The 25530-nt window shown below is 47.2% G+C and overlaps 3 protein-coding genes across 3 annotated transcripts; 1 reads left to right on the forward strand and 2 right to left on the reverse strand.

Annotated features, from left to right (window-relative positions):
* Nucleotides 1-1518: 1518 nt before the first annotated feature.
* Nucleotides 1519-17195, reverse strand: lats2 (large tumor suppressor kinase 2). The gene is given in 10 exon segments (XM_079732101.1): nucleotides 1519-2733; nucleotides 2735-3219; nucleotides 3820-3926; nucleotides 4179-4361; nucleotides 4783-5137; nucleotides 5728-5955; nucleotides 6718-8183; nucleotides 8503-8635; nucleotides 14172-14847; nucleotides 17017-17195. Coding segments are annotated over 9 exon segments (3441 nt in total). The 5' UTR covers nucleotides 14520-14847; nucleotides 17017-17195; the 3' UTR covers nucleotides 1519-2597.
* A 605-nt stretch (nucleotides 17196-17800) lies between these two features.
* LOC307073873 (uncharacterized protein) lies at nucleotides 17801-21879 on the reverse strand (the record flags this gene model as incomplete). Its single annotated transcript, XM_079733832.1, has 2 exons — nucleotides 17801-21463; nucleotides 21702-21879. 2 exons carry the CDS (start codon nucleotides 21877-21879, stop codon nucleotides 20175-20177), a joined length of 1467 nt encoding a protein of 488 aa, XP_079589958.1. The 3' UTR covers nucleotides 17801-20174.
* A 252-nt stretch (nucleotides 21880-22131) lies between these two features.
* On the forward strand, nucleotides 22132-24324 carry sap18 (Sin3A-associated protein). The gene is made up of 4 exons (XM_079732793.1): nucleotides 22132-22300; nucleotides 22686-22795; nucleotides 23334-23456; nucleotides 23953-24324. The coding sequence occupies exons 1-4, from the start codon at nucleotides 22229-22231 to the stop codon at nucleotides 24107-24109; spliced, it is 462 nt and encodes a 153-aa protein (XP_079588919.1). The 5' UTR covers nucleotides 22132-22228; the 3' UTR covers nucleotides 24110-24324.
* The last annotated feature ends 1206 nt before the right edge of the window (nucleotides 24325-25530 follow it).

Below are 25530 nucleotides of genomic sequence, written 5' to 3' on the forward strand. Positions count from 1 at the left end.
TAAACTCAGGAAGAAACAACTTGTATGATACACGAAGAAGAACAACACAATGTGAAGCTGGACACACCTCGCTAACATTCAGATTGATCTGAGTAAAAGATTGTCGGTCGTCATTCTCCAACTTTGAGAAAAACTAAATCATCGCCAAAACATTTCCAATCGCTCAGGTTCTCAGGTAACCTCTGTGATAGGTCGAGGCAGTGAGTGGGCGGAGCTAGTGAGGGGAGTAACAAATTGGCAACCCTCTAGCCCTTAAGGATGCCCTTTGAGCAAGGTACTCCATGCCACCTCCAACTCTTTCCCCCTGGAGCAGACTATATGTAACAGCCCTCAGCCTGAATGCTACCGTGAATATCTGCTTTCAACGGATAAATACATGTTTTGAAATAGGATGGCGGTGTATGTTGATTCTGCCCAACATAGAAGGCACATTAGAAATGATAAAAACAAATAACCAAAACAGGAAAAATAATAAAATACCTTTCAGTACACTGCCAGGTGAAACAAACAACACTCTGGATTAACCATCTTCCTGCCATTAAGTTCAACCATCCACGCCATCTGAGGGGTTTCCATGGTTACAGAATACTGTTGGAAAAACTGAGTTTGAGTTGTTATGGGCTGATTGTCAGGAGGCAACAGAGATGTTTGAGGTGGTTGTGAACAACATGGCACGACGTGGTCTTTTCTATTTGAAAACCACTGGGGGTGATTCTGCATTAATGTTACATTAATGCAGAATAATTCCTCTCCCTTTCCAATTCACCGGCCTTGTTATGCATGGGCATTGTTACTATATATTTGGTTGTGTCCAAGAGATAGGAAGTGAATATTTTTTTGAGTTAATCTAAGTTCTGTTTATGGAAACATCCCTGACAGACATCTTTCTGCTGCCATTTCTAACGATTCCATCTGCCATCTCAACTCTCCATCCATGCATCCATCCATCCATCTAGCCATCCTCCATCTCTCCGTACTCCTGGCTCCGCCCCCTGTGGCCAGGACCCGCCAGATCGCAGGGGGCGGGAGTCCACCCACCACAGATGTTCTTAACAAACTCACCTCAACAGACAACTAGAAAAACACATGGTTTCACCCGCCCTGAATCACACCCCACACCCAGCGCACATAAACAAACTAACCCTCTTCATTCACAAATAAAAAAATACATTGGTATAAATGTAATAATGATAACAATTATAATATCTTATATAACATTTTAACCATAATAATAAGCAGCATGGTGAACATTGTAACTGAAAGGAAAACAATAATATTAATATAAACTAATATATTTGTACATAACGCGCTCAGTACTTGACGTTAAGGAGGATATTAAGTGAAAAGTATAGATCAGGTTTTTTCTTTATTGCACATAGTTATACGTCTCACATGTTGCTTTTAAGACCGCCTCCTCAATTCCTGTCACATGACCTCCCTCAACGCCATGGAGACCTGTGAACTTATAGTGTGTGTATGTTTTGATTGATCGTCGCATATTTTTTACATAATACTGTGTGTGTGTGTGTGTGTGTGTGTGTGTGTGTGTGTGTGTGTGTGTGTGTGTGTGTGTGTGTGTGTGTGTGTGTGTGTGTGTGTGTGTGTGTGTGTGTGTGTGTGCGCGCGCGCACGTGTTTTTCCTGGCAGAAGAAGCATTGTCAGGACTTGGTCACAGGATCCACTGAGTTAAGTTGGTTCATCGTAAGGTAGACTCTGAGAAAAGTAAGGTAGTGTAACAGTCTTTGTCTTCTTAGCCAAGCAACAGAAGCGTAAACAATCCGCCCAAACTGATACCACGTGGAGGGAACCGGCCTCAGTTTTTAAGCTTCAGCATCAAACACTTTTTGGCTTTTTTAACCGATTTTTCTTTCTAACTCTGGATAATATCGACCTTGGAAATGAACAACTGTCATGAAAGCATTTAAGGAACGAGGCAAGATGTACCTGCTCACTCTCACCACACGACAATGTCCAGTTGGTTCTACCGTGACAAAGCGTGAGAGAAATGCCAATCTGAAATGATCCGTTAACGAACCTCCCCACACTTTTATAACATTCACGACCCGCAACAACTCTCCACTCTCTCCCATACCTGTTCACACCCTCTGTATTTAAAAAAAAAAAGAGCCCAAAAAACACAAATGTGTGTGTTCGTCAAACACAATCGTTTGTTTTTGTAGCTTATGTTGCGTTGCCATGGAAACCTTGGTGGTCTAGTTTCCCAGCATGCAAAGTGTCCATCCATTTGAGTCCAGGATTAAATCTGACAGAGCAGGAAACTCCAGTCCGCCTCTTTCCTGTGTGGGAAAACTGGGGGTAGGGGAGAAGGATGACACCTCTGTCCCTCCATTACTGCACCTTTCCCCCCCTCGGTCAAAACTACACAGAGCTAACCTTGGACCTCAAGCCACTCAAAGCAACACACTGTGTGTTTTTAAAACACAACGATTCATGTCTCCTGCATGTCTGTGCACTTACACATACAGATAAGAACTCACGCACGCACACGCCTCGAGGAAATGCTTTGGCAGGGGAGCAAAGTGCCCATCGATTATAAGAGACGCCCACCAAACCGGGCAGCCAGTCAAAGTTGGCCTCTACACATACACCGGCTCACAACCCTCCCCTTCCTCCTCCTCATCGTCATCCTCTTCATCGTCCTCCTCATCGTCATCGTCGTCGTCGTCATCGTCGTCGTCCTCGTCCTCGTCGTCGTCGTCCTCCCCCCCCCCCCTCCTCGTGTCCCCCCCTCTCTTCCGGGCCCGTGCGATTGACCGGCCGCTCGCTGGGCGGGGCCTGGGTGGCCTCGGGGGGCTTGGGGTAGCGGAAGGGGCATCCGTTGTCGTCGAAGAAGCGGCGGAAGGTGAACTCGTAGAAGGCGTGCTCCGGGTGCTTCCCGTGCGGCAGGCAGAGCGCCTCCCACGCCCGGGCGCTGTCGCCGCTGTCGCTCCACGCCCCCGGCCCGCCCTCCTCCTCCACCGGGTCGAAGTTGGAGGTGTCCATGGGGTGGGAGATCTTGGGCCGGTAGGGCGCCGGCTGCTGCCGCAGGTTGGCTGAGAAGTCCATCTGGTGGAAGAAGGGGTGGGCTTTGATCTCGCCGGCGCCGTTCCCGCCCAGACGCTCCTCCGCCGAGCAGCAGAGGCGGGCGATGATGTCCACCGACTCTGGGTTGAGCTTGACCTGCGGGGGCACCTGCAGCGTGCTCTCCCAGTTGATCACCTGGAGGAGGAGGTGGGGCCACAGGACAGGTGAGTGTCGCACCGGGGCAGAGACGCAGCAGGGCGCCCATGCTGAGTGACGGCGGTAACACATCAGATCGCCACCATGGAAAAGCGGTCGCCTATGATCTGTTGTCTTCGTGATAAAATGCATCTGTGTAGCCCTCGACCACAGTTCTGCCCCGGTTAACAAGAGCTATACACAGGCATTTTCTCTAAACTCAAACCTCACCCATAGCTTGAGCCTCACCCTAAACCCGGCCTTAATGCTCTGCAAATAGGAAGGGAAATACTCACCGCACCTCAACAAGAAATACTGAGAAATCACTGCTCACCAAATATGGTAGAGCGTGATTACAATACAATACAATACGTCAAGATTATTTACACTATGTCAAGAAAAGACTGGAGTACATGACATTAAGATTAGATTACACGTTATCAAGATTAGACTACATCACGGGACATAAAGATTACATTACTCTATACCAGCTTTAGACAACATGACACCATATCCAGATTACATCAGCTATATCAAGATTGGAATACATCACATGACATTAAGAGTACATTTTATAGGATGATGTGGTGTTTGACTGACCTTGATCTGGGTCTCTGTGGGGGTGGGGGCGAGGAACGGCGGCTGGCCCACCAGCATCTCAAACAGGATGACGCCCACACTCCACCAGTCACACAGCTGGGTGTAACCTGCGCACACACACACACACACACACACACACACACACTTTATTATAATAATAATAATAATAATAATAATAATAATAATAATAATAATAATACAGTAATACAGTAGAAATAATACAGAAAAACTGCAGAAATAATGCAGGAATACAGCAAAAATATAACAGGTATACAGCTCTAATAATTCAGGAATACCAAAGCTCTACTACAGGAGCAGTAATGGGAGGTATGTTTCTGTATGAACCCCCCGCCACCCACCTTTGCGCAGCAGGACCTCAGGTGCGATGTAGTTGGGCGTGCCCACCAACGAGTGGGCGAGGCACCGCTGGTGTTGCCGTGTCGACCGCTGCTCCAGGGTCATGAGGCGGTCGCCACAGCGACAGTTGGACACATCGTCCCAGAAGTCACTGGGCTCCATGCTGTCCTGCCGCACGTGACTCCCTGGGGAACCACAGGGCACCATGTTAGAGACACTAATTTATGGCATGTATGAAGATGTTTGGATGGTTTTTCTATGAAAATCATTAGACTGGGCAGATAACGAAGGGTTTGAATACCAAAATTCTCAATACGATTTTTCAGATTTTTCACTGGCGACATGAAAACGTTTTGGACCTCTGGGTAATGCCAATGGGGGCAGTTGTGCCATTCCTTCTTAGACCACACCCAGGGAGCCCTCCTCCCTCTCAGACCTCCTCTCTCACTCCGGACCACGCCCACGGAGCCCTCCTCCCTCTCAGACCTCCTCTCTCACTCCGGACCACGCCCACGGAGCCCTCCTCCCTCTCAGACCTCCTCTCTCACTCCGGACCGCGCCCACGGAGCCCTCCTCCCTCTCAGACCACACCCAGGGCCAGCTCACCCTTCTGGTAGTACTTGGAGTTGTGTGTCCAGCGGAAGCCCGTGCACAGGCCGAAGTCGGTGAGCTTGATGTGTCCGTCCAGGTCGATGAGGATGTTGTCGGGCTTGATGTCGCGGTGGATGAAGCCCATCTTGTGCACGCTCTCGATGGCCAGCGTCAGCTCCGCCACGTAGAAGCGCGCCAGGGTCTCGGGGAAGACGCCCATGCGGATCAGCAGGCTCATCATGTCCCCCCCGGGGATGTAGTCCATGACAAAGTACAGGCTGTCCCGGTCCTGGAAGGAGTAGTACAGACGCACCACCCACTCGTTGTCCGCCTCCGCCAGGATGTCCCGCTCCGCCTTCACGTGTGCGACCTGCCGACCCCAGCGCACGTTTCAATCATCTGGAGGTTTTACCTCTTACTGCTACAATATCTTAACTCAAGAGCTGAAGCGCCTTGTATAACAATGGAAAACAATGTGTTTCGTATTTAGTGTCTTATTACCATTATTGCTTTTTCCTATATTAAGTTTAGATCTAAACTTCTATATTGAATTAACCAAGAGTTATTAGCATTATTATGAGGATTACTTTTGAATGGTTTCCTTCAGACCTTTAAAGAAAGTCCTCAACACAGTTGGAGATTTTTCCTTCACATACATACAACATGCATCAATCAAGTGGTTCACAACCTTTTGTCTTCAACCCCAACTTCTTATATTTGTGTATATTTTTATTTTAACATATATTGTACTTCATTAGGCCTTTCAAACCATTTTACGTAACTTCTCATAATGGAAAAATCACATAATCTAATATATCTACAGCCTTTAAGTCAACAAACCTGACAGCATATCAAGAGACCCCTACTGGGGTCCCGACCCACAGGTTGGGAAGCACTGCGTTAATACACACAAACAGCCACATCCATTAATGCACGTTGGGTCTAGGCCCTGTGTGCTACCTGGTTTCGGTTGAGAACGTCTTTCTTGCGCAGGGTCTTCATGGCGTATAGGGCGCTGGTGTCCACCTTGCGGGTCAGACACACCTCCCCGAACGCGCCGATGCCCAGTGTCTTGATCTTCACAAACATCGACTTGTCCATCTTGGCTCGCCGGAGACGGTTGTAGTTGGACTCCTTCTGGTTCAGCATCTTCCTCATCTGCTCCTGCTCAGCCTCTGATAGGCCGGCCTGCCAACACGGGGGGGAGGGAGGAAACCATCGGTACACTTAGGAATAACGATTCTCTGGTTTCCAGAAATGTTTCCCAAAACCACAACTGTTGAAATAATTAACTCAACGTTAAAAAAGTTTGTATATCATTGTGAACAAGTTCAACCCACTGACCACTAGGCTGTACTACAGTACAGTTGTGGCGTTTTGAAGCGCTTTGTGGTAGTATTATATCTGTCTCGGAAACATCGGAATTTGGCTTATGACAGTACAACTTTGTTACATGACAAATATCAAACCAAAACATTCTTGAAAGAGACCACTTAAAAATACTGATTTCAACATAAGCCATAATTGAAATAACAGACGTGTTTTAAATGCTCAACATGTTGCTAATCTCTGACCTGACCTGAGCCTGTCAACCTCACATAGTTGGGAGTTTAAAGGGGTTCTCTGTCCACTGAGGGCTAAATCTTTCAAAACTGATCTCTGTTTGAACTGCCTCAGCAGGGCAGTCGACAGACTAATGATTTAGCGCAAGATCAGGCAAAAATGAACCTGGGGAACTCACACAGGTCGTAGTTCAAACCTTCAGGGAATGTTCCCGCTGCATTCATTACCTTGTTTAACCTCCATTAGTCTGTGAGTAGTGGGGAATGCTACGTGTAGCAGTAGTGTGCAGTACATACCATTCACATGCAGTGTGCAGTAGGTACCATGATACGTTTAGTAAGTATGTGTTATGTATTTACTTCGGAAGTAGCTGGCATGCATTCTGACCTTGGACATCTCCTGCTCCAGCTGCAGGCGTCGGTTCAGCTTCTGCTGGTAGGTCTTCATCACGTTCTCGATGTGTTGCTCCATGTAGAACTTGAAGGCGAAGGGAGAGTAGCTCTTGATGCGGGACTCCCTCTTCTCCTCGTCCCGGCCGTTCTTCCTCACCGGCACCGGGGACGTCTGGATCTGCTTCTTATCCTTGAGCGCCTTCTCCGCCTTCCCCGCCTTGGCCTTCTCCTTGCCGTGACTCTCCTCCGCCTTCCCCCCGCTTCCCCCGCTGCCCGCGCCCCCGCCGTGCACTGCCCTGGGGGCAGGGAGCGGCTCCCCGGGGCCACACATGGCCCCCGGCCCGTCCAGGGTCTTGGGGTAGGGGGGAGGCGGGCAGCGGGGGGTGTCCTGGGCCGGCTCCAGGGAGTACGACTCCTCTGGGACGTACCCCAGGGCCTCGCCCCCCTCCGGCCCCTGGGCCACCATCCAGGCCGGGTGGCAGGGCCCCACGGCCGTCTTGGGCTCCGGGCGCATCACGCGGATGCTCTTGACGGGCTGCTGAATGGGCGGCGAGGTGACGGCGGTGATGGTGTTGGGGGGCCCGAGGGAGGGGTCAGTGGGGGGCGGGGCCATGGGGGGCCGGGCGGTGATAGGGCCGGCCGAGCGGCTGTTGAATGAATTGGTCCTGCTCGGGACCCGGACTTCCCCTCTGAAGGGCCCCTGGGACTGGGGCTGCCTGGGAGGCGGGGCCCCCTCGGACCCCCAGTGGTGGTCGTAGAGGTCCAGGTTGAGGCTGGCCCTGGATGGGGTCATGAGGCCCGGGGGGAGGTCGGGGAAGTCGGGCCCCAGGACGGAGGGGCCGGCCCCTGGGGAGCGGGACATGATGTGGACCTGGTGGGACGTGGGGCTGGGCTGGCGGGGGTGGGCGTGGGCGGGCAGGTACAGGCCCTTTCCCTGCATGCCCACATAGCCGTCGGGCGGGGCCATCTTGTTCTGGAAGGACGCGCTGCGCTTCACCCCGTACCCTCCCTGCTCCATCATGTGGGGCCGGGGGGGGCCGTAGTCGTAGTGGGGGCCCGGCCCGGGGCCCCCTGCTGGCGGCGGCGCGAGCTGCAGCGGCTGGCCGGGGATGTTGTAGCTGATCAGGGGCCCGTGTTGCTCGAGGGCTCCGGGGTAGCCCTTCTGGGGGGCCCCAGGAGGGTACAGGCCGCTGCCCGGGGGGTTGGGGCCGGGCATGGCGGAGGGGTAGGAGCCCATGCTCGGGGGCCGACCCATGGGGCCCTGTGGGGAGGGGGGCATCATGTAGTTCATGACGGGCGGGGCTCCCATGTAGGGCCGGGGCAGGTCCCCCTCGGGGCCGTATGACGCAGGGCCCTCGTACATGGGGGCCCCCATCTGGTGGTACGGGGGCATGGACACCACTTCCCCCGATCCCTCCATGGGGGGCCGGTGGTCCATGGAGCTCGGCATTCCCCCTTTACCTGGAGGATAATCAGATATTATAATTACATACAATAACACATTGCATTCTTATTATGATAATAATGTTATCATAATAATAAAATAGAAATACAATTATTGTTAATATTATAATAACAATGTAATAATGAAGTGCGAATAAATATGTTCATGTCCACACTAGGACATTAATATTCACAAGATTTAGGTCCATACTAAGGTGTGTGTGTGTGTGTGTGTGTGTGTGTGTGTGTGTGTGTGTGTGTGTGTGTGTGTGTGTGTGTGTGTGTGTGTGTGTGTGTGTGTGTGTGTGTGTGTGTGTGTGTGTGTGCGTGTGTGTACCTGGGGAGGTCTGTTTGATGACCCTGACTATCAGCTCCGTGCGAGGGTCCAGGTAGCCCATCTTACTGATGTAGTCCAGCGCAGCCTCGATGTTCCTGCTGCCTGTTTGCTTCAGAGCGCGCACCGCCATCTCCTGCACACACAAAGCAATATTACAGTGGTTAAATAGATGCACAGTCAAACACGACCAAAACACTTACAATACATGTATGCATATGAGTACATTCAAAAAGTAAAATCCGAACTCCAACAGCGTTCATGGACCCAGTTAAAGTTAAACAATGAAGACTAAAATACACTGGCCCAGCATGGGTTCATTTACCGCACTGTTTTGCAAACCATCTTTCTCTCACACACACACACACACACACACACACACACACACACACACACACACACACACACACACACGCAGCATTGTCAGCTGCACCTGCATCCTCTGAATGTGAGGTCAAGTGCCAGAGATTTCCTATGGACAACACACACACACCCACACACCCACACCCACACACACACACACACACACACACACACACACACACACACACACCAACCCACGGCTGGGTATGCATACAAGTTGAGTAGTTCTCCCATAACCTTTGACCTCAATCACATTACACACACGGTCACACACACACACACACACACACACACACACACACACACACACACACACACACACACACACACACACACACACACACAGACACATCCATATGGTTATTATTTAACAATGCCAGTCATTTCAACAGTTGCATTCTTAATTTGCAGCAGGCGAATAATAATAAGATATTGTTGGGCTTGAGTTCAGTAACATATTTCCGTGTTTATTTGTGGCTACATAACATTACAACGCAAATCTTTACATACATTTACTTTCTAAATCGTATGTACTTAAAATGCGGAAAACGATGCTATGCAATGTTATGTTTTGTTTTCATTGTAACCCTGATTAAAATGCAACAGATTTCAGTTACTTTCATACATTTTGGACAGCGAATGTGTTAAGTATCAGCGATTACTCTGCATGGACAACAAGGTTTCACTCTACATAGTGATCCACACCTAGATTAGGAAATCCCCCTGGTTGTCACATGAGCTCACTGCCTAGAAATGCAGCAGAGTGGCGCCCCCACTGGCCAAACCAAAGCACTACAGCTCACATCACAGCATTCCCAACGGCCACAACCTGATACTACACCCAGTCTGCATCATAACTGAACCTGTACAGCAGTTTTCTTTTCCATAGGAACCTGGTTTAGATGATTCATCTCAGAATGCTTTCAATTTAAATTTTTCCGAGAGGGGGGAGCTCAGTGCTATTGATAGCACTAGGCTCTCTGCTCTCGGATTGGATGGCTTCGTTCCACTGGAAGAATATGAGCTATGCGTCATGTTCGAGCTCAACAGGGAAGAGAAACACTACAACTGGCAGTGTTAGTGCCCAGCTCTTCCTACTAAGATACACAGGGAATAGATCCCCTAATCCTGCCAGTGTTATTGCCTTGCTCTACAATCTGCTCTTCACAGGAAAAATAACCCCAAACGATGTCAAGGTTAGTGTATAGCTCTGACTTCACAGTATTACTGAAACCCCAGCATGGAGTGTGGCCATTTTGGATCCAGTCAGGCCAGTTTCCACAGCAAGCTAGGCGTTTCCATTTACAGGGAGGAAACAGTCAAACACAAGCACAACTTTAATCACACAGCCGACATGAACACATTCAGCTGTCAGCCCAGAACACACCGTGTGTGTGTGTGTGTGTTTGTGTGCGTGTGTGCGTGTGTACAGTTGAAGTATCAGAGGAATTCAGGGAAGGGTTGAAATAGTGGAGACAAGTGACACACCCACACTTCCCTACACACTTCCTCAGTCAGTTTGTGTGAGTGTGTTCTTATGTGTGTGTATGTTGACGTGTTGGGTGGGGTCAGCGTGGACAGTCTTGGTGGCGCGTTCCAAACCCTGACCCTGGCTGCCATGGCGACAGATGTTCCTCTACAACATTCCAACCTCCAAGAAGAAGGAATGCCAACAATCTGGTAATCTGGACGCTCTCTATTATCCCCATCTCTTTATCTCCCTCATCCTACTTGCCCCTCTCTCCCATATAACATATCTATCTCCCTCAATCCATCTCTCTCCTGTCTTTTCCCCCTTATTCTCTACCCTTCTCTTACTCTCCCTTAACCTATCTCTCCATCTCTCACTCTTGTGACTTATGGGGCTTCCATTTGAATAAATCCTCTGTTTAATTCACCTCAGAAAACCTATTCCTCTAAGCTCGTCCCCACAAGACAAGCACACCTCTTATGAGGTGCATATCACTACCATGAACCCCTGATGAGGCCAGTGGTGGATAGTGAAGGGGACAATTTACTCACATGCCATATTATTTCAGAGCAACACTCTTGTTATGGGCTGAGGCGCTCTCTCTCTCTCTCTCTCTCTCTCTCTCTCTCTCTCTCTCTCTCTCTCTCTCTCTCTCTCTCTCTCTCTCTCTCTCTCTCTCTCTCTCTCTCTCTCTCTCTCTCTCTCTCTCTCTCTCTCTCTCTCTCTCTCTCTCTCTCTCTCTCTCTCTCTCTCTCTCTGTATGTCTCGGACGCCCAGAGCTCATTTATCAATCCAATAATAGCAAGACTATCTTCTGGTGTGAGATGGAGAATGAAAAAACCTAAATGATGGTTTGGAAATTTAGGTAAAAGACATCTAGAGACACAACAAGACAGAGGTAGTATTAAATATGGGAGACAGAGAGAAGGGTATATTATGTATTATTGAAATGGAATAGATTAAAATAGAGGGAGACAGCGAGACAAACAGTGAGTGGTTTTTCTTTTCTTTTCGTTTTCACTTTGACCCAGTTTTGAAGTGCATTCCTTCGGACCCTGCAAACCAAAGACATCTGGAGATTCCCTCTCACTCGCTCTCTCTCACACAGACAGAGAGAGAGAGAGAGAGATTGACAGAGACAGAGAGACAGGGTGAGGAACAGGATCGGTCATCTCTCATTTTTTATGATCAACCCATCCGGTCCATCAGTCCTCATCTATTGATTCTTCAAATATCTCTATCCAACCTTCATCCATCCATCTATCCTCCAACCAAACATCCAACTGGTCATGCTTTATCATCCACCCATAATCCCCCATTATCCTTCCAGAGTCCCCATAAACCTCCTCTTTCTCAGCTATAATCTTTATCAACAGTGTTTAATGTATACATTTAGCCCAGCCCAGGTAGCAAAATCCTAGCCTGCATGTTGCACAGAGGAATGCCTTGTCATATGCCCAGCATACCAGGGCCCCACGTGCACTCACATGCACGCACGGTATGCATGTGGGCCTCAGCGTTACATAAACGCCTGCTAGCCCTGGAAGGCAGGCTTGTCCCACTTTGGACACTGTAGCCCGCACAGGGCGAACAGCAAGTCTTCCAAGCTAACCTGGCATACAGAACTTTGGGAAAACGCCAAGAAAATACCCTCTCTCTCTCTCTCTCTCTCTCTCTCTCTACAACCCTTTCAGAGGGAGAATGAGAGAGCAAGAGAGACAGAAAGGAATCACCCTGATGGTTATCATCAGCTACCATCCAGGAGAGTGCGTGTGTGGGAGGTTGTGTCGGGTGATGTCTGGCGGGGTTGAAGACAGTCTAATGGGTTCTAATGGGGGATTACGAGGTCATCAGCTTTAGAGGAATACTCTCACTGACAGCCGATTGGCCCATCACTCAGGGGTGTCATCATTATCAAGAGTTCTTCAGTGCTTAGTAAAATAGAGACTTAACGCGATTTGTTTAAACCTGGACGACTCCAAAAGTGTACTGAAGACGCTGGACGATAACAAAACAGACAGGCACAGACGGGCAGCCAGCAGACACATAGTTTGACACAAAGGCAGAATGTAGAGCAGATAGAGACACACTTATAGACAGACACACAGAAAGTACACAGAAAGACATATTAACGCAGAGTCGGTAAGATACAGAGACAGCCACATAGACAGGAAGACAGACACAGAAAGCCAGACAGGCCTTACAGACAAACCTTACAGATAGTCAGGACCCACAGAAAGACCTTAGAGCCCGATGGGTCTTTCAGACAGACAGGGCTTAAAGATAGACAGCAGACTAGCAGGGAGAAAGGCAGAAGACGTGTGGTGGCAACAGAGCACAATCAGAAGGAACTGTCCCACCCTGTTCCTATTCAATGTTCACTTCCTGTTTGTATTGACTGGACATGCCCACTTTGCCCCAGCCAGCCAATCAGAACCTACATCCCGCATTATCCTTCCCACCATCCACTAAGCCTCACTTCAATTTTGTCAAGGTTGTGTGTTTTTTTTATTAAGGTCATAATGCAAGTATTAAAATATTGTATTATATATCATATTTAGCATTAAAATATATGATCACAATTAACTATTAATAACCCTTAATTCAACAGCCACAGAACCATTTATTTGCATACTTTTATCTGTATATAGCCATTTTGGTTTTACTATGATGCAAATGTAAAGGTTTGATACTTTCTGATGCTAATTCTGTATTCGAAAATAGAAAATCAACTATCAAAAACAATCTCATTGCAGGTATGTCGACAGAGAGAGCCTGGGTGAATCTGCAGCATTACATCAGCTAATGGTTCCTACTACCTACAAGTACAACTGTTGCATACATTGATGTTCATGACAACACGAAGCTCCTGCCATGATGAGTCACTGTACCAGAGCAGGCTCCAACATAGGAGGAATGGGAGTTGATATCTATCAAACAGTGGCCATGGTGTAAGCAAGTCACAGTGGACAACGCGCTACAAGGGTTATGATTGGTAGGAAATGTAACTCCCCACCCCTTCCCACTTAATGACATTTAGGCCTCTGTATGATAAGCCATTTATCAGACACTTTTACCAAGAGACTTCAGATCTTTAACCAGCAGGCTACGAACCAGCGCCCAACCCTACTCTGCAGAGTAGACGGATCCTATCATACTGGAGAAAGAGCTGTCCACACTAGCTGGAGTACCAAAACATGCGATATCTTGGTTCTCCCTTTATATGCACACCCTCGGCTTCCATCCTTAAGAGCTGGTGCCCTGCCCACTGACAGAGTCAGTGGGCAGGGCATAACCAGGTTCCTGGTTTCTCTGTTGGCTAAGCTTCCTCCCCAGGAGGAAGTGATGGCCTCCAATCACTACGATCGACCCGACCCCGAGCCACACCAAGGACTAAAGAAAACAACTCGGAGGTGTTGGATGGAGCGTCCGGAGCGGTTGGTTGTGCAATCACGCGCCGCTGGCCTGGATTGCATAAGCGCTACGCGACAGATTTGGCAGAGAAGCGGTGTTGTGCAGCGTACACACCTCTTCTCCTTCTGTAACACATTCCTGCTACGGCTTACGGAATGGGTGTGTACAGCCCTAGGACCCGCTCGAGCCCTGATAGACTGAGCGCAGGTATCCGAAATCAGCCTAACTGGCTTTAGTATTGAAACACGTAGGAGTATGTGTTACTTGTGTATCAATTCATAATTGGAACATCATTGTAGCCCTCCGGTACACCCTTACACATGAAAGCATTATCATTTACACACACTCACACACATACACACACACACACACACACATTCACATACACAGGCACACACACGCACACACACACACGTTGACTCACCTGGTCACAGCCAGCATTCACCAGGTCCTGCAGCATCTGTCGGTTGACATCGCCAGAGCCAGAGGGGGCGGGGCCTGACCCCGACGATGGCCCAGAGTCGTTGGCGAAGGGCATAAGCGACTTGCGGATCTCTCGCAGTGCGTTCTGGTAGTTGTTGAACTTCTGCGGGGGCCGTAGCTGCTGCTGCCTGCTGGCAGTGTCCTTCCCCTGGCCGTCTGACCGTGAGCTGCCCCCGTGCAGTGCCTGGCTCACTAGCTTCGCCGGCTGCTTCAGACCCTCCTTGATCTCCTGCAGCCGCTGCCGCGTGTTGCCCACGTACGGTGCTGCTGGAAACGTCTTGGGCCGCATGGCGCCCCCCTACTCGCTGCTTGATGCCGCAGTTGGCTAATCGGTTAGGGACCTCGGCTAGCTAGTTGGTAAGGGGTTGTGGCTCGTTGGCTACAGACCACAGCTAGTTGGCTATTTACCTATGGGCGGCAGCTGGTTGGATAGGGTCCGCAACTAGGGACTATGGCAAGTAGACTAGGGTACGAGGCGTCTTGGCTTGGGCTGTGGCGAGTTGGCCGGAGGCCGTGAACTGCACTGCCACCTTGTGTTTCGGTCTGTTAGTGCTTGAGGACCTCGGCTATGTAAGCTTTCTATTCGGCAGCCTGGCCACCGGGCTGCCATGCTGGGCCTAAGAAAAGATAGGAAAGCGACATGGTAAGATCAATACAATATTGATGACTGGGTAAATCTTGCGTCAAGGACAAAACCAGCGTAGTAAATTGTAACAATTTAGAATTTACCAGAGGAAAAATACATGACCCTTTAAATACATTTCTCAAAAGGAAAAACGACCCATTATCACAGTGATAATTGTATCATACAACAGACCAATAGAAGGCCCTCTGACCAGTCAAACTTCAAAGTACAACTACAACAAAGACCCCCAAGGCGGTCTCTAAATAAAAACATCTCTATGGGCTTTTATTTTGAAGATGAACACAGGCCTCACTGTTTACAGATCAGACACAACCTCAGACACACAAGATAATAATAATATTATCTGCTCATGCCCTTGAGGACGCACAGGCTGGGATCCCTTACCTCGTCCATCTCACCCTCCTCTTCCTCTGTTACACCTCCCTCCACATCTCTATTACCCCCCTCTAGTACCTCCTCCACTGCCTCCATTCCTACCATGCTTTGGTCAGACCAGAGCATTCCATGGTACAAGTAAACACAAGTGTGTGTGTGTGTGTGTGTGTGTGTGTGAACACAAAAGACAATATCCCTCATAAATGACCGTCGCGTCATGAAGTGGGTGATCGTGGTTCAATCCAGTTTATTTTGATAAACTGGATTTTAAAAGAGAAGTGAACAAAATATGCATCCACAACCAATGCTACTTTCAGCTCATATACAGCCTCTATAGTGTAGGCATACAAGATGATATAATCGATTATTAAGATATTATAACCCGCATATTATAACGTATACCACTGCCTCTGCATCATGACCTTGAACCAGATATTAGTCCGTAAGGGTTCTACTTTTCTAGTGATGGTTCACTATCCAAGTCCCCTAAAGTTCACCCCCCAGTAACATCTGTGCCTATCCAAGCATTTTCACCCAATCCTGAAATATACTAATAAACTAGTCCTACGACTAGGACACAGAATCAGTCCAATGCCTAATGGGTTTACTTCCAAAGACTTTAAAAAATACATAATTTATGAAGAAACAGAAGTTTAAAGAGTTCAGTATACTTTGTTCTGATTGAATGGAGAGAGGATGGCAGGCAAAGGACGACAGGTTCCACTTAATAAACAGACAGATGCTTTTCTGACTTAAATCATTGTTCTTTTCGTGACAAATCCTTTTGATTTGCCTCCGAGCAAAGAAATTTAGACTGACAAAACAAATAACTAATAGTATATGTAACACGCATTCATACGCATAATGGGACTGATTGTTTCAGAAGTTTTGGAATGCCTTGGGAAATAAAAGGGAATGCGAGGCATCCAACAAAACAGGCTGTTGTAATGCTAGTGGGCTATAAAGATCTGCTGGTCTCTCATCCATCAACAGCAGAGGCCACGGTTCCCTGACTGATCAAGGTAGTATGAATGTGTCTCACCATATCAAAGCCCATATCGATCTGATGGGGAGAGTCAAACCTTCAACGTTATCTAATTGTTCTCAGAATAATATATGCATATAGGTTTATGTCATTTATCAACCTGTGGGCAAGGGTAATATTAATACACAAATCTGTTTGATTTGCACTGAACATAAGAAGGAGCTGAAATGTACATATAAACATAAACATAACATAACATGAACAATGAAAGGGGATTAGCATGTTGTATGTATTCGCAAATTGCGTGCGTTGTTTATTTGTTCCTTATTTGTATGAACTAAATCGTATCCAATATATATATTTTTCCTTTCATGTAGCCTATGTCTCAAAACAGTAACGTGTTCATAAGCAGGCATGAACAAATCTTAACAGCATGAACTGAAAGCAAAATTCAGTGAATTACTACAAAAAAAAGCATATGAGAAGGGAAAGTTATTACATAACATAGTTGCAGGGGAAACATTTGGTCAGTCGAGAGGAGCACGGACCTGGGCCAAGGATGTATAATAAGGGATCGGGGCCTCCTTAAGTGTGGAAGTATGGGAAGGAGAACCTCCCCGTGGTCCTAAAGAGCTTGTGTTAGGTGGAAAAACCGAACTTAAAAAGAAAAACTCCTTCTTTAACCCAACTTTCGAAAGTGGTTCTTACCTCCTCAAAACAATCGCATGGGGAAATGGCAAGAACCACAATTGGAAAAGAAGAATGTAGATCGTAACTCACCATGTGAAAAAGGCGACCCGAGTAACTTTGATTCGAGGGTAAAATCCCAAAAAAAGACTCCTTCTTCGGAAACTTCGTGTCCTAGTTGTGTTTACTGATCGTGTCGCACGAATTTGAAGTTATTTCTGTCGGAGGGCCCTGGTAAATACGATAAAACGAGGCTCCATTTTCCTGCCACTGTAGGCAGATTGAGAATGCAGTACAAAGTTGGACTCTTACTGCATAGTTCACATTCCTCAGGTCACGTGACGGACCAATGCACGTCAACAGCGCACATACTGTGGGCGGGGCTTCCTAGCCAATATAATTCAGATTCGGATCCACATTCTGATTCCTTCATTAATCACAGGGGGAAATGGATTCTGTTACATTTGCACTGCACAAGATAATATAAAATGCTTAGGGAGTGTATAAATAAGTCTGATAAAAAAGAAAAAATGTATATAGAGGCCTATATAAAAAACAATATATATATATATATATATATATATATATATATATATATATATATATATATATATATATATATATATATATATAATATGTTCAATTAGCCATATATATTACTTCAATAACAGTATTACTAATATATAGTAAAAAAAATATTTCAACAAATTATGAATCTATAACAAATAAGTTTTAAATGATCAATCAAACCATTTATTTAGTGTTGATATATAAGCATTAAAATAGCAGTGTACAAGTAGTAATAAAGACCTTACCATAGATAATAGTATACAGAGCCCAGGCACACAGTAGAAGGTAGTAGAATGTAGAAGACCCCTGAAGGATTGGAACTATCGTTGAGGAACTATGAGGAACTTCTCCCATTTGGTTTGTGGTCCATAAAGGTCAGTTTAGACACCAGGGTCATACAATTTGCTCAGTGAGCTTAATAAAGGTTCGTGGCTAGAGGATAGTAGTAGTGGTTAGGCTGATACAATAATTGGTCAGAAATCCCAACCAACATATAGGCTGGGTAGACATTTAACTGGACATGTAGAACATGAAAAAACACGTAGTGGAATATGAGGACAGGCACGCATGTCTGTCTTCTCCTGTTCACGCTTATAACATACAAGACAAGAAGTGATACCACCAAAGTCCACAACTTTAAACATCACACTGGGCATGTTCACGTGGTAAATAAAACATGGAAACAAGGTAATAGCATGTCAATAACATGGTAATAACATGTAACAGTAAGAACATGAAAGAAAGTGGGTCTGTTTGATAACAGAAGTACCAAGTCCACGCTAAGGCACCAGCTAATGTCGTGTGCCAGATGATTCTGGAAAATAACAATTAAATATCAAAGGTCCTTAGAGAGCTTTAGATGCTCACAGCCGGAAGAAGCGGTTAAAATTAATTTGGCTTTGGAAACCACAACATGAAGTGACATCCTATTTCTTAACTAGTCTTAGGCCGTATCCAAAGTTGTTCACTCATTCCCTAATCCCTATTTAGTAAACACTTTAAAGTACACTAGGGAAACTGAATGCAGTGGGGGAATTCAGCCTGTAATCGTAAACCACTAACGGCGTGACGTGTGTTGGTCGGTCGCATATCATGAGACCTGCAGAAAGTGCAGAAGTACGTGTAGATCAGATGGAAACTATTTTAACAGTGCATTATGGGCATTAAAGCTGCTGTAGGTAAGATTTGAGAGGGAAACTAATCAATCCAAAAATCATCCTCTGTCCCTTGGCCTCCCCCCTCACTGAGTTTCTCAGTCATTGAGAAGTGTTGCATTCAGACACCTGTGGTGGACAGGCAAAATTGGATTCCACAAGGGAAGAGATACCCTTTGCTGGGAGTGGTCTAGAATCTACATAGGCTCATACAGAGCCAGATTCTAACAGTGCATTTCAGTCACTAATAGCAGACGGATGGCTATGGCATTTCATCAAATGACACCAAAATAATAGCTTAAATCCTTAAGCACCTTGGTGTTAATGCACTATACAGGGAACGAAATTGATACACTACGATTTCCCAAAGACCGGGACAAACATTTCAAGAAGTGCAGTATAAAGGGAACAAGTAAACAATTTCAGACACGGCCTCTGATTCGCACAATCACAGTTCAGACCTTTACAATTAATCACAGAGGACACAGAAGGCAGCAAACATGATACAACAACTCCAATTTTTTTTATACAGCTTGTAATGGCTAATACACTCACCCCTGGTTGTAAAATAGTGGCCCTTTAAATTAATATTTTAAAGCAGCAAAGAACAATTTATTTCAAGATAGGTTAGAAGCCCTGCCTGGGAATAGGATCCATCCCTTATTAACCCTCTATTGATACCCTTGAAGAGAAGCTCTTTATTCCCATCCTGTTCGAAGTTAACTTCCTCAGCTCATGAGGTAAGGGTCAGAGTCAGGGTTTGGTCGGGTGGAGACAACCCTCTCCAAATATTGTGAATTTGGACTGCAGTTCCCATTTTAACCACTGGGTGTCAATGCATATTGACAAGTTATATTGACCAACATATTGTACATGTAACAAATACAAGCCCTATGTATGACACAAAGGATGAACAAATAATGACCTTCATTGGAACATTACATAAATGCCACAAAAGTGAATAAAGTACCCATCTGTGGGTTGGGTTGAAATGCTAGGTGTACCAACATCCTATCATTTTCCCCCTGGTAACAGCACCCGAAGTTGCGTGCATGTGTATTTACCATGTGTGCATAATTTGCAGGTGCATACTACTACATGCACGTGTTAATATTAACTGTGTGCCTTTATTCAAAGACCGTCAACTTTGATGAACATTGCACCTATGTTTTGATTGTTCATTCATGGCGACTTGTCAGTCTACCACCCCATAAATCTGTGGGGTATTTAAGTATTTGGCTTCCACAAAGCTTAGTCCTAACTGGGGGAAAGGGTTTACCGCTCGGTACTTTTGACCATCAACTGAACCAATCACGATTACTCAGATAATGTCACACCCTGGTCCCATGGTTCTGTCTGTCTCAGTTTTTCTTGTTCTGGAGAGGGGGGGGGGCTTTTGGTCTCAAATATACTCCAAACGGCACTAAAGGGCCCGGCATACAAAACTAAAAGGGAAATTGCGTATTGGTGACCAATTACAGGCAGCAATGGGCAATGAGGAGAGAGGTGCCCTCGTCCTGACCGCTGTCACTCGAGTGGAGCGGCGGAGATGCACAGGTTGTTCAGGGCGCATGCCACCTGCACCACCTTGTCGAAGGCGGAGCGGTCGGAGGCGAAGCAGCTCTCCACGGGCCCAGCCAGCACGGCGTAGCGCCGCCTCACCATGGCGATGACCTTCTCCACGTGTCCCAGCAGAGAGTGGGTGCTCTCTCGCTCTGACCCGCCCCCGGCAATCTTAAACGACGCTCCCCGGGCCGCCACCGACTCGCCGATGTCCAGGCCGTGACTGGCCAGCACCACATCGCCTGGGAGGAGCTTGCAGAGGAAGCCGCACCCCTCCACCAGGGTCTTGTCGCCGACGTCGCCGGCCACGCCCCCGGAGACAAAGGTGACCACGCCCTGCGGCGCCACGCCGATCAGGTACTTGAGCGTGGTCCCGCCCGGCCCCGCCCTCCCCGGTCGGTCCCCGTGGGGGGCGGTCGGAGGCCGCTCGAGGGACACCGTGAAGAAGTCGATGATGACCGCGCAGTCGGGGTGCGCGGCGCGCACGGCGGCGGGCAGGTTCTTGCGCAGCTCGGCCCTGGAGGGCCAGAAGACGGCGGTGGGCACCAGCGTGGACGACATGACGTCCACCGCGCGGCGCACCGCCCTGGTCACCGTGCCGAGGCGCACGCCGAAGCGGTACGCCAGGTCCTGGTGCCGGAGGTCCAGCCTCAGCCGCACCAGGGTGAGCAGCAGCTGCTGGAACTTGGAGAGACGCGTGGGGTTCTTGGGGGAGGTCTTGGTGGCGTCGTCCATGTGCGGCGCCAGCAGCCACATGACCGTCTCCAGGACGTAGTAGTTGGGCAGGCCCGTGTAGAAGCGGACCTTCTCCGGGTCGTTCCTCAGGGAGCTCTCCGACAGGGACATCTTCTCCAGCGCCTCCCTGAGGGCCTGGTTCTCGTTCTGCAGCGCACTGAGCGCCTCCTCCAGACCCACCGACTCCTCCTCCTTCACGGCCACACGTCCTCTCTTGCTACCCCTCGCAAAGTTAGCGTCCTGCTCCTCCTCATTGTCGCCATCGTCGGCACTGGGGGGCGACGAGGGGGTCTCTGGTCCAGGGCGGTCTTCTTTAGGGGTCTGGGTCTGGATTGGGTCGCGGCCCTGGCCCTGCAGGAAGAGAAGGGCATTGGCGGCCTCCACCTGGGCTTGCTGTTTGTCCCGGAGCTCCGAGTCTTCTGGTTCCTTCATGTCCGCTGGTTCCCTCATGTCGGGGGCCGGAGGAGAGAAGAGGGAGGGAACGTAGTCTGGGGAACGAGGGTTCTTCACCTGCTTTCCTGGACAACAGAATAAATAGACAAGATGAGAACACAACGTTTGGTCTCCAAAGACCAAAAAAAGCATGTATTTTATACTGTTCTTCCGATGGATAAAGTTAGGGATAATCAAAAAGATTTTTAGATATTCTCGCTTAACCTCGAATTTCTCCCTTAAGAAACCAACAGGCCACTCCATCTTACCCCAGACTAACTGCCGTTTCATTGACATGCCCACCCCCCACCCGCGCCGCCATACCGGAGATGAAGTGACTACTACAAAGACGACTGCCGTCGTTCGGCTGCCATCCCTGCCGGTTCACCGCGTCGACCCAGCGCTGCTTCCTCTCCGGGTCCCGGGGGAACCGGTAAAACGATAAGGCGGTCCCCGGGGTTCGTCTGTTCCTACAACCGGACACCACACACGTGTGCACCATAGCGTGGCGGGGAAAAGGCGTGCGGATGCGTGTGTGTGGTGCCCATGGAGTGTATGTGTGTGTGAGACGTGGTCGGTGGGTGTTTTGACTCCCAAAATGGTGGCTGGCGAGAGGGGGTGGTCTTCCGAGCGTAAATGCGCAGTCATTGGTCAGTTCAGCTCCAACGATGTAGTTGGACAACGCGATTGGACTAGGTCCATACGGATGGTACCTAGATGGACCTGTTTGGTTACACGTCATCATTAGGCGCCCACACACAAATTGTGCAGTACAGTAGTAGTGCCTTACGTTTGGTAAAACTTTTCTCTTCGCCGTTACACGAGTACAATAACCGCAGCCGAAAAATACCATGGCCGTGGAGTCAAGAGTCACCCAAGAGGAGATAAAGAAAGAGCCGGAGAAGCCCATCGACAGAGAAAAGGTCAGTTTTCCTGCACGTCTGCGATTGTTTGTTTTCCGTGTGCGGTTCTAACAAGCACACCACACTGAACACCCATATATTCTTTCTATCTATCTTATTATAGGGCATGCATTTAGTAAAGCCTACTTCATGCATTTACGCCCGTTTGTGTTACTTCAAGGTCCTCCTGATCATCTATTTGGAAACCCCAATGGTGGACGATGTTTTTTTTACCACGATCACGATTGCATTTGCCGTAAAGACAGACATTAGAAATCGTCCATTAAAGAATATGAAATAATACACGACTACCCCCCCCCCCCTTCTCCCTCCCCGGTCTGTTGGTTCTTGTGTTTATTTTCTCGACATAATTCTTCCATGGTGTTTGTTCCTGGATGTCCTCCAGACATGTCCTCTCCTGCTGAGGGTGTTCACCACAAACAATGGGAGACATCACCGCATGGACGAGTTCACCCGCGGAAACGTCCCGGCTAGCGAGCTGCAGATATACACCTGGTAAGACCACCAAAATACCCATTCGTCGGAGCATCATTTATTTATCCGGGAAAGGGCTAAATGTCTTTCTCCTAGTAGTCTCCCACATTTATCCCCCTATGTACCCCATACCACACAATGTATTTTAATACATTAGTTAATATATATATTCGTTGTTTTTGTATTTGGGTTTAAGAAAATACAATATAAATCTTCGAGAGTAGCCTCTGGAACCTGCTCACATAGCCTAAAATGTTCTTAAAGGGGACATATCATACCACCAGGTGTGAGTGTGATTAGCCATTACAAGCCGTTTTCAAAATGTGCAGCATTGTGACATCACAGGTGGGCGTGTCCATCTAGATGTGTGACAGATAGATGGACACGCCAACCTGTGATGTCACAATGCTGCACATTTTCAAACCTGCTTGTAATGGCTATTCACACTCACACCTGGTGGTATGATATGTCCCCTTTAACCAGCGGTACCCGATACTATAATCTCTGCATAAACAGAACAGGTTATATGAAGTATTTAACATGGCATTCATGCTCCCAGGATGGACGCTACTCTGAAGGAACTGACAAGCTTGGTGAAGGAGGTGTTTCCTGAGGCTCGGAAAAAAGGAACACACTTCAGCTTTGCCACCGTCTTTCCCGAGCCCATGAGACAGATGTACAGGTAAACCACACCAACTGAACTACTCCTCAGCCATCTCCATGATTTATTAATGTATCCTCGTCCAGACCGTCAGTCCATAGCCGGATCGGCTATGTCAAACCATGTGTTCACCAATGGGAGAGTTTTCTCAAATGTGTTCGGGCTAGTAGGATAGCCAGAATCTTAACTGCACTAAGATAATAGTGAGGGGAATGAGGGGTAGAATATGGGTGGTGTAGTGATCGGGGTGTCTGACTCCCAGACAAACGGTTCTGAGTTTGATCCACAATGCCCATTCTACCTGTTGGCATCCTAGCACAAGATACCCCAAACTCCGACCTGCTCCTCAACGACATGTCTCTGTTTTCACTTCAAATATGGAAGTGACTGCTAAAACACTCAATGGTAAGAGGCGAGGATGCAGACTGCATCCTCCAGTAATAACGTAGAGCGTCTTTCTGTTCCCTGTCCCACTGTGGGTTCCACATCTTCATTTCCTGGTGGTTTCTGATCCCAGGATGAAGGATATCGGCAACACAGTGTCGGGGAGGAAGGGTCCAGACGATGCCCTCACCCTGCAGTCCCAGAGATTCCAGATCGGAGACTACCTGGACATCGCAATTACCCCCCCTAACCGGGCTCCCCCGATGCCCATGCGTATGAGGCCCTACTGAGTTGAGCAGGCTTTCATCTCCATCCTTGTGTTTCTTAGAAAGTGTATCAGGCAGATGTTTGTGCTTGTTTAAAAGTGATCTTCGTGCAAATAACTTGTTTTTTTTTAACTGTAAGACTGAAAACATGGGAAAATGGTTTCAGCAAAGCAATGTAATTTCTACATTTTGCATTCATACTTTTTTTTTATAGGTCTTCAATAAAATCAAAAGATTAACACTTGTGTTTAGCAGATGTCATTTTTACATTTTGCCTTCATGCTTCATTTTTTAATAGTCTTAAATAGAATGAAGAGAAATTATTGTTTCATATGATTTTTTTTCCCTGGTGGGTTCTGCTCAAATACAAACTGTAGTTACTGATAACTGCTGGTTATTGTTCCAATGTTGTAACTTGATTTGCTGAGAAGAAAAAATGGTTATTACAAAACTAAAAATAAAGTTTAGGATTTATCAGCCTATTTTAATCTGATGTTAAATGTATAAAAGGGGTTATCGAAGGGTATAACATTTATGTACTGATCCGCTAACAGGGAATTTGATCTGTTCCGGTTTGGTAAAGAACATCAAGTCCGCTATGCTGCGTCTAGGAAATTCTCATAATACTCACTGCTGCGCTGTAAGGGAAGAGAATGCAAAGATATTTAATCTCCTGCAAGACGGACCATAGTTCACGGTATTCCAAATATAGCATGCCAGCCCTAAAATGCCTGATAGGAAATGAAGATTCAGAAATCTTGCTGATTTTGGAAAGACCAAAGCATGTCAGGTTTGCTGGAGTTTGTAAGTCTTTCCCATGTTATCAGTAAATGGGTATAACTGATTTACTCTTGAATAGTGTATGCCTTTTAAACAGGATTAGATGTCAACTAAATTTCCAATTCCTTTTCCCAGTTGATTTGACCTTGTCAGTGGTTTTAGGGGTACAGATTGAAGCTTGGGTCATTGTTTGCTCTAGGGATACTTGAGTGGTTGGGCCAACAATTTCCATCTGGTTTTATTGACCTGACATTTTGCATGTTTTTAATGGCTTGAACCACCTCCTGGTGAGAAAGTAGTGTGTCCAACTCTGAGCGAATGGTTTTGGTTTTCAAGCTTTCAAGAATACCATTCACATATATATATATATATATATATATATATATATATATATATATATATATATATATATTCACCATATCACTAGGAGCTCCTGACTTATAAAATGTAGAGTTATACAACATACGTGATTGACACACACTGTCTGTGGTTAAGGTTTGAGAAGATTACATATATGTAGATCTACTTTAATTTGTTCGGCAAGGGGTCTGCTCGCTGTGTCGCCTTATTCATAGTGTACTGAGTTTGCAACAGCTGCATTTACGATAAAGGACACTTGTCTGAAGGTATTATCTCAATATAATTTTATTGTACTTAAACATTTT

The sequence above is a fragment of the Pollachius pollachius genome (assembly GCF_949987615.1).
Source record: "Pollachius pollachius genome assembly, chromosome: 3".
Classification (NCBI taxonomy): domain Eukaryota; kingdom Metazoa; phylum Chordata; class Actinopteri; order Gadiformes; family Gadidae; genus Pollachius; species Pollachius pollachius.

Excerpts from the sequence above, each read along its gene's own strand:
- sap18 (XM_079732793.1), top strand. The coding sequence starts at position 22,229 with ATGGCCGTGGAGTCAAGAGTCACCCAAGAGGAGATAAAGAAAGAGCCG. Across the intron at positions 22,301-22,685 it reads AGCCCATCGACAGAGAAAAG|ACATGTCCTCTCCTGCTGAG; the intron begins GTCAGTTTTCCT and ends GATGTCCTCCAG. Across the intron at positions 23,457-23,952 it reads CCCATGAGACAGATGTACAG|GATGAAGGATATCGGCAACA; the intron begins GTAAACCACACC and ends TTCTGATCCCAG.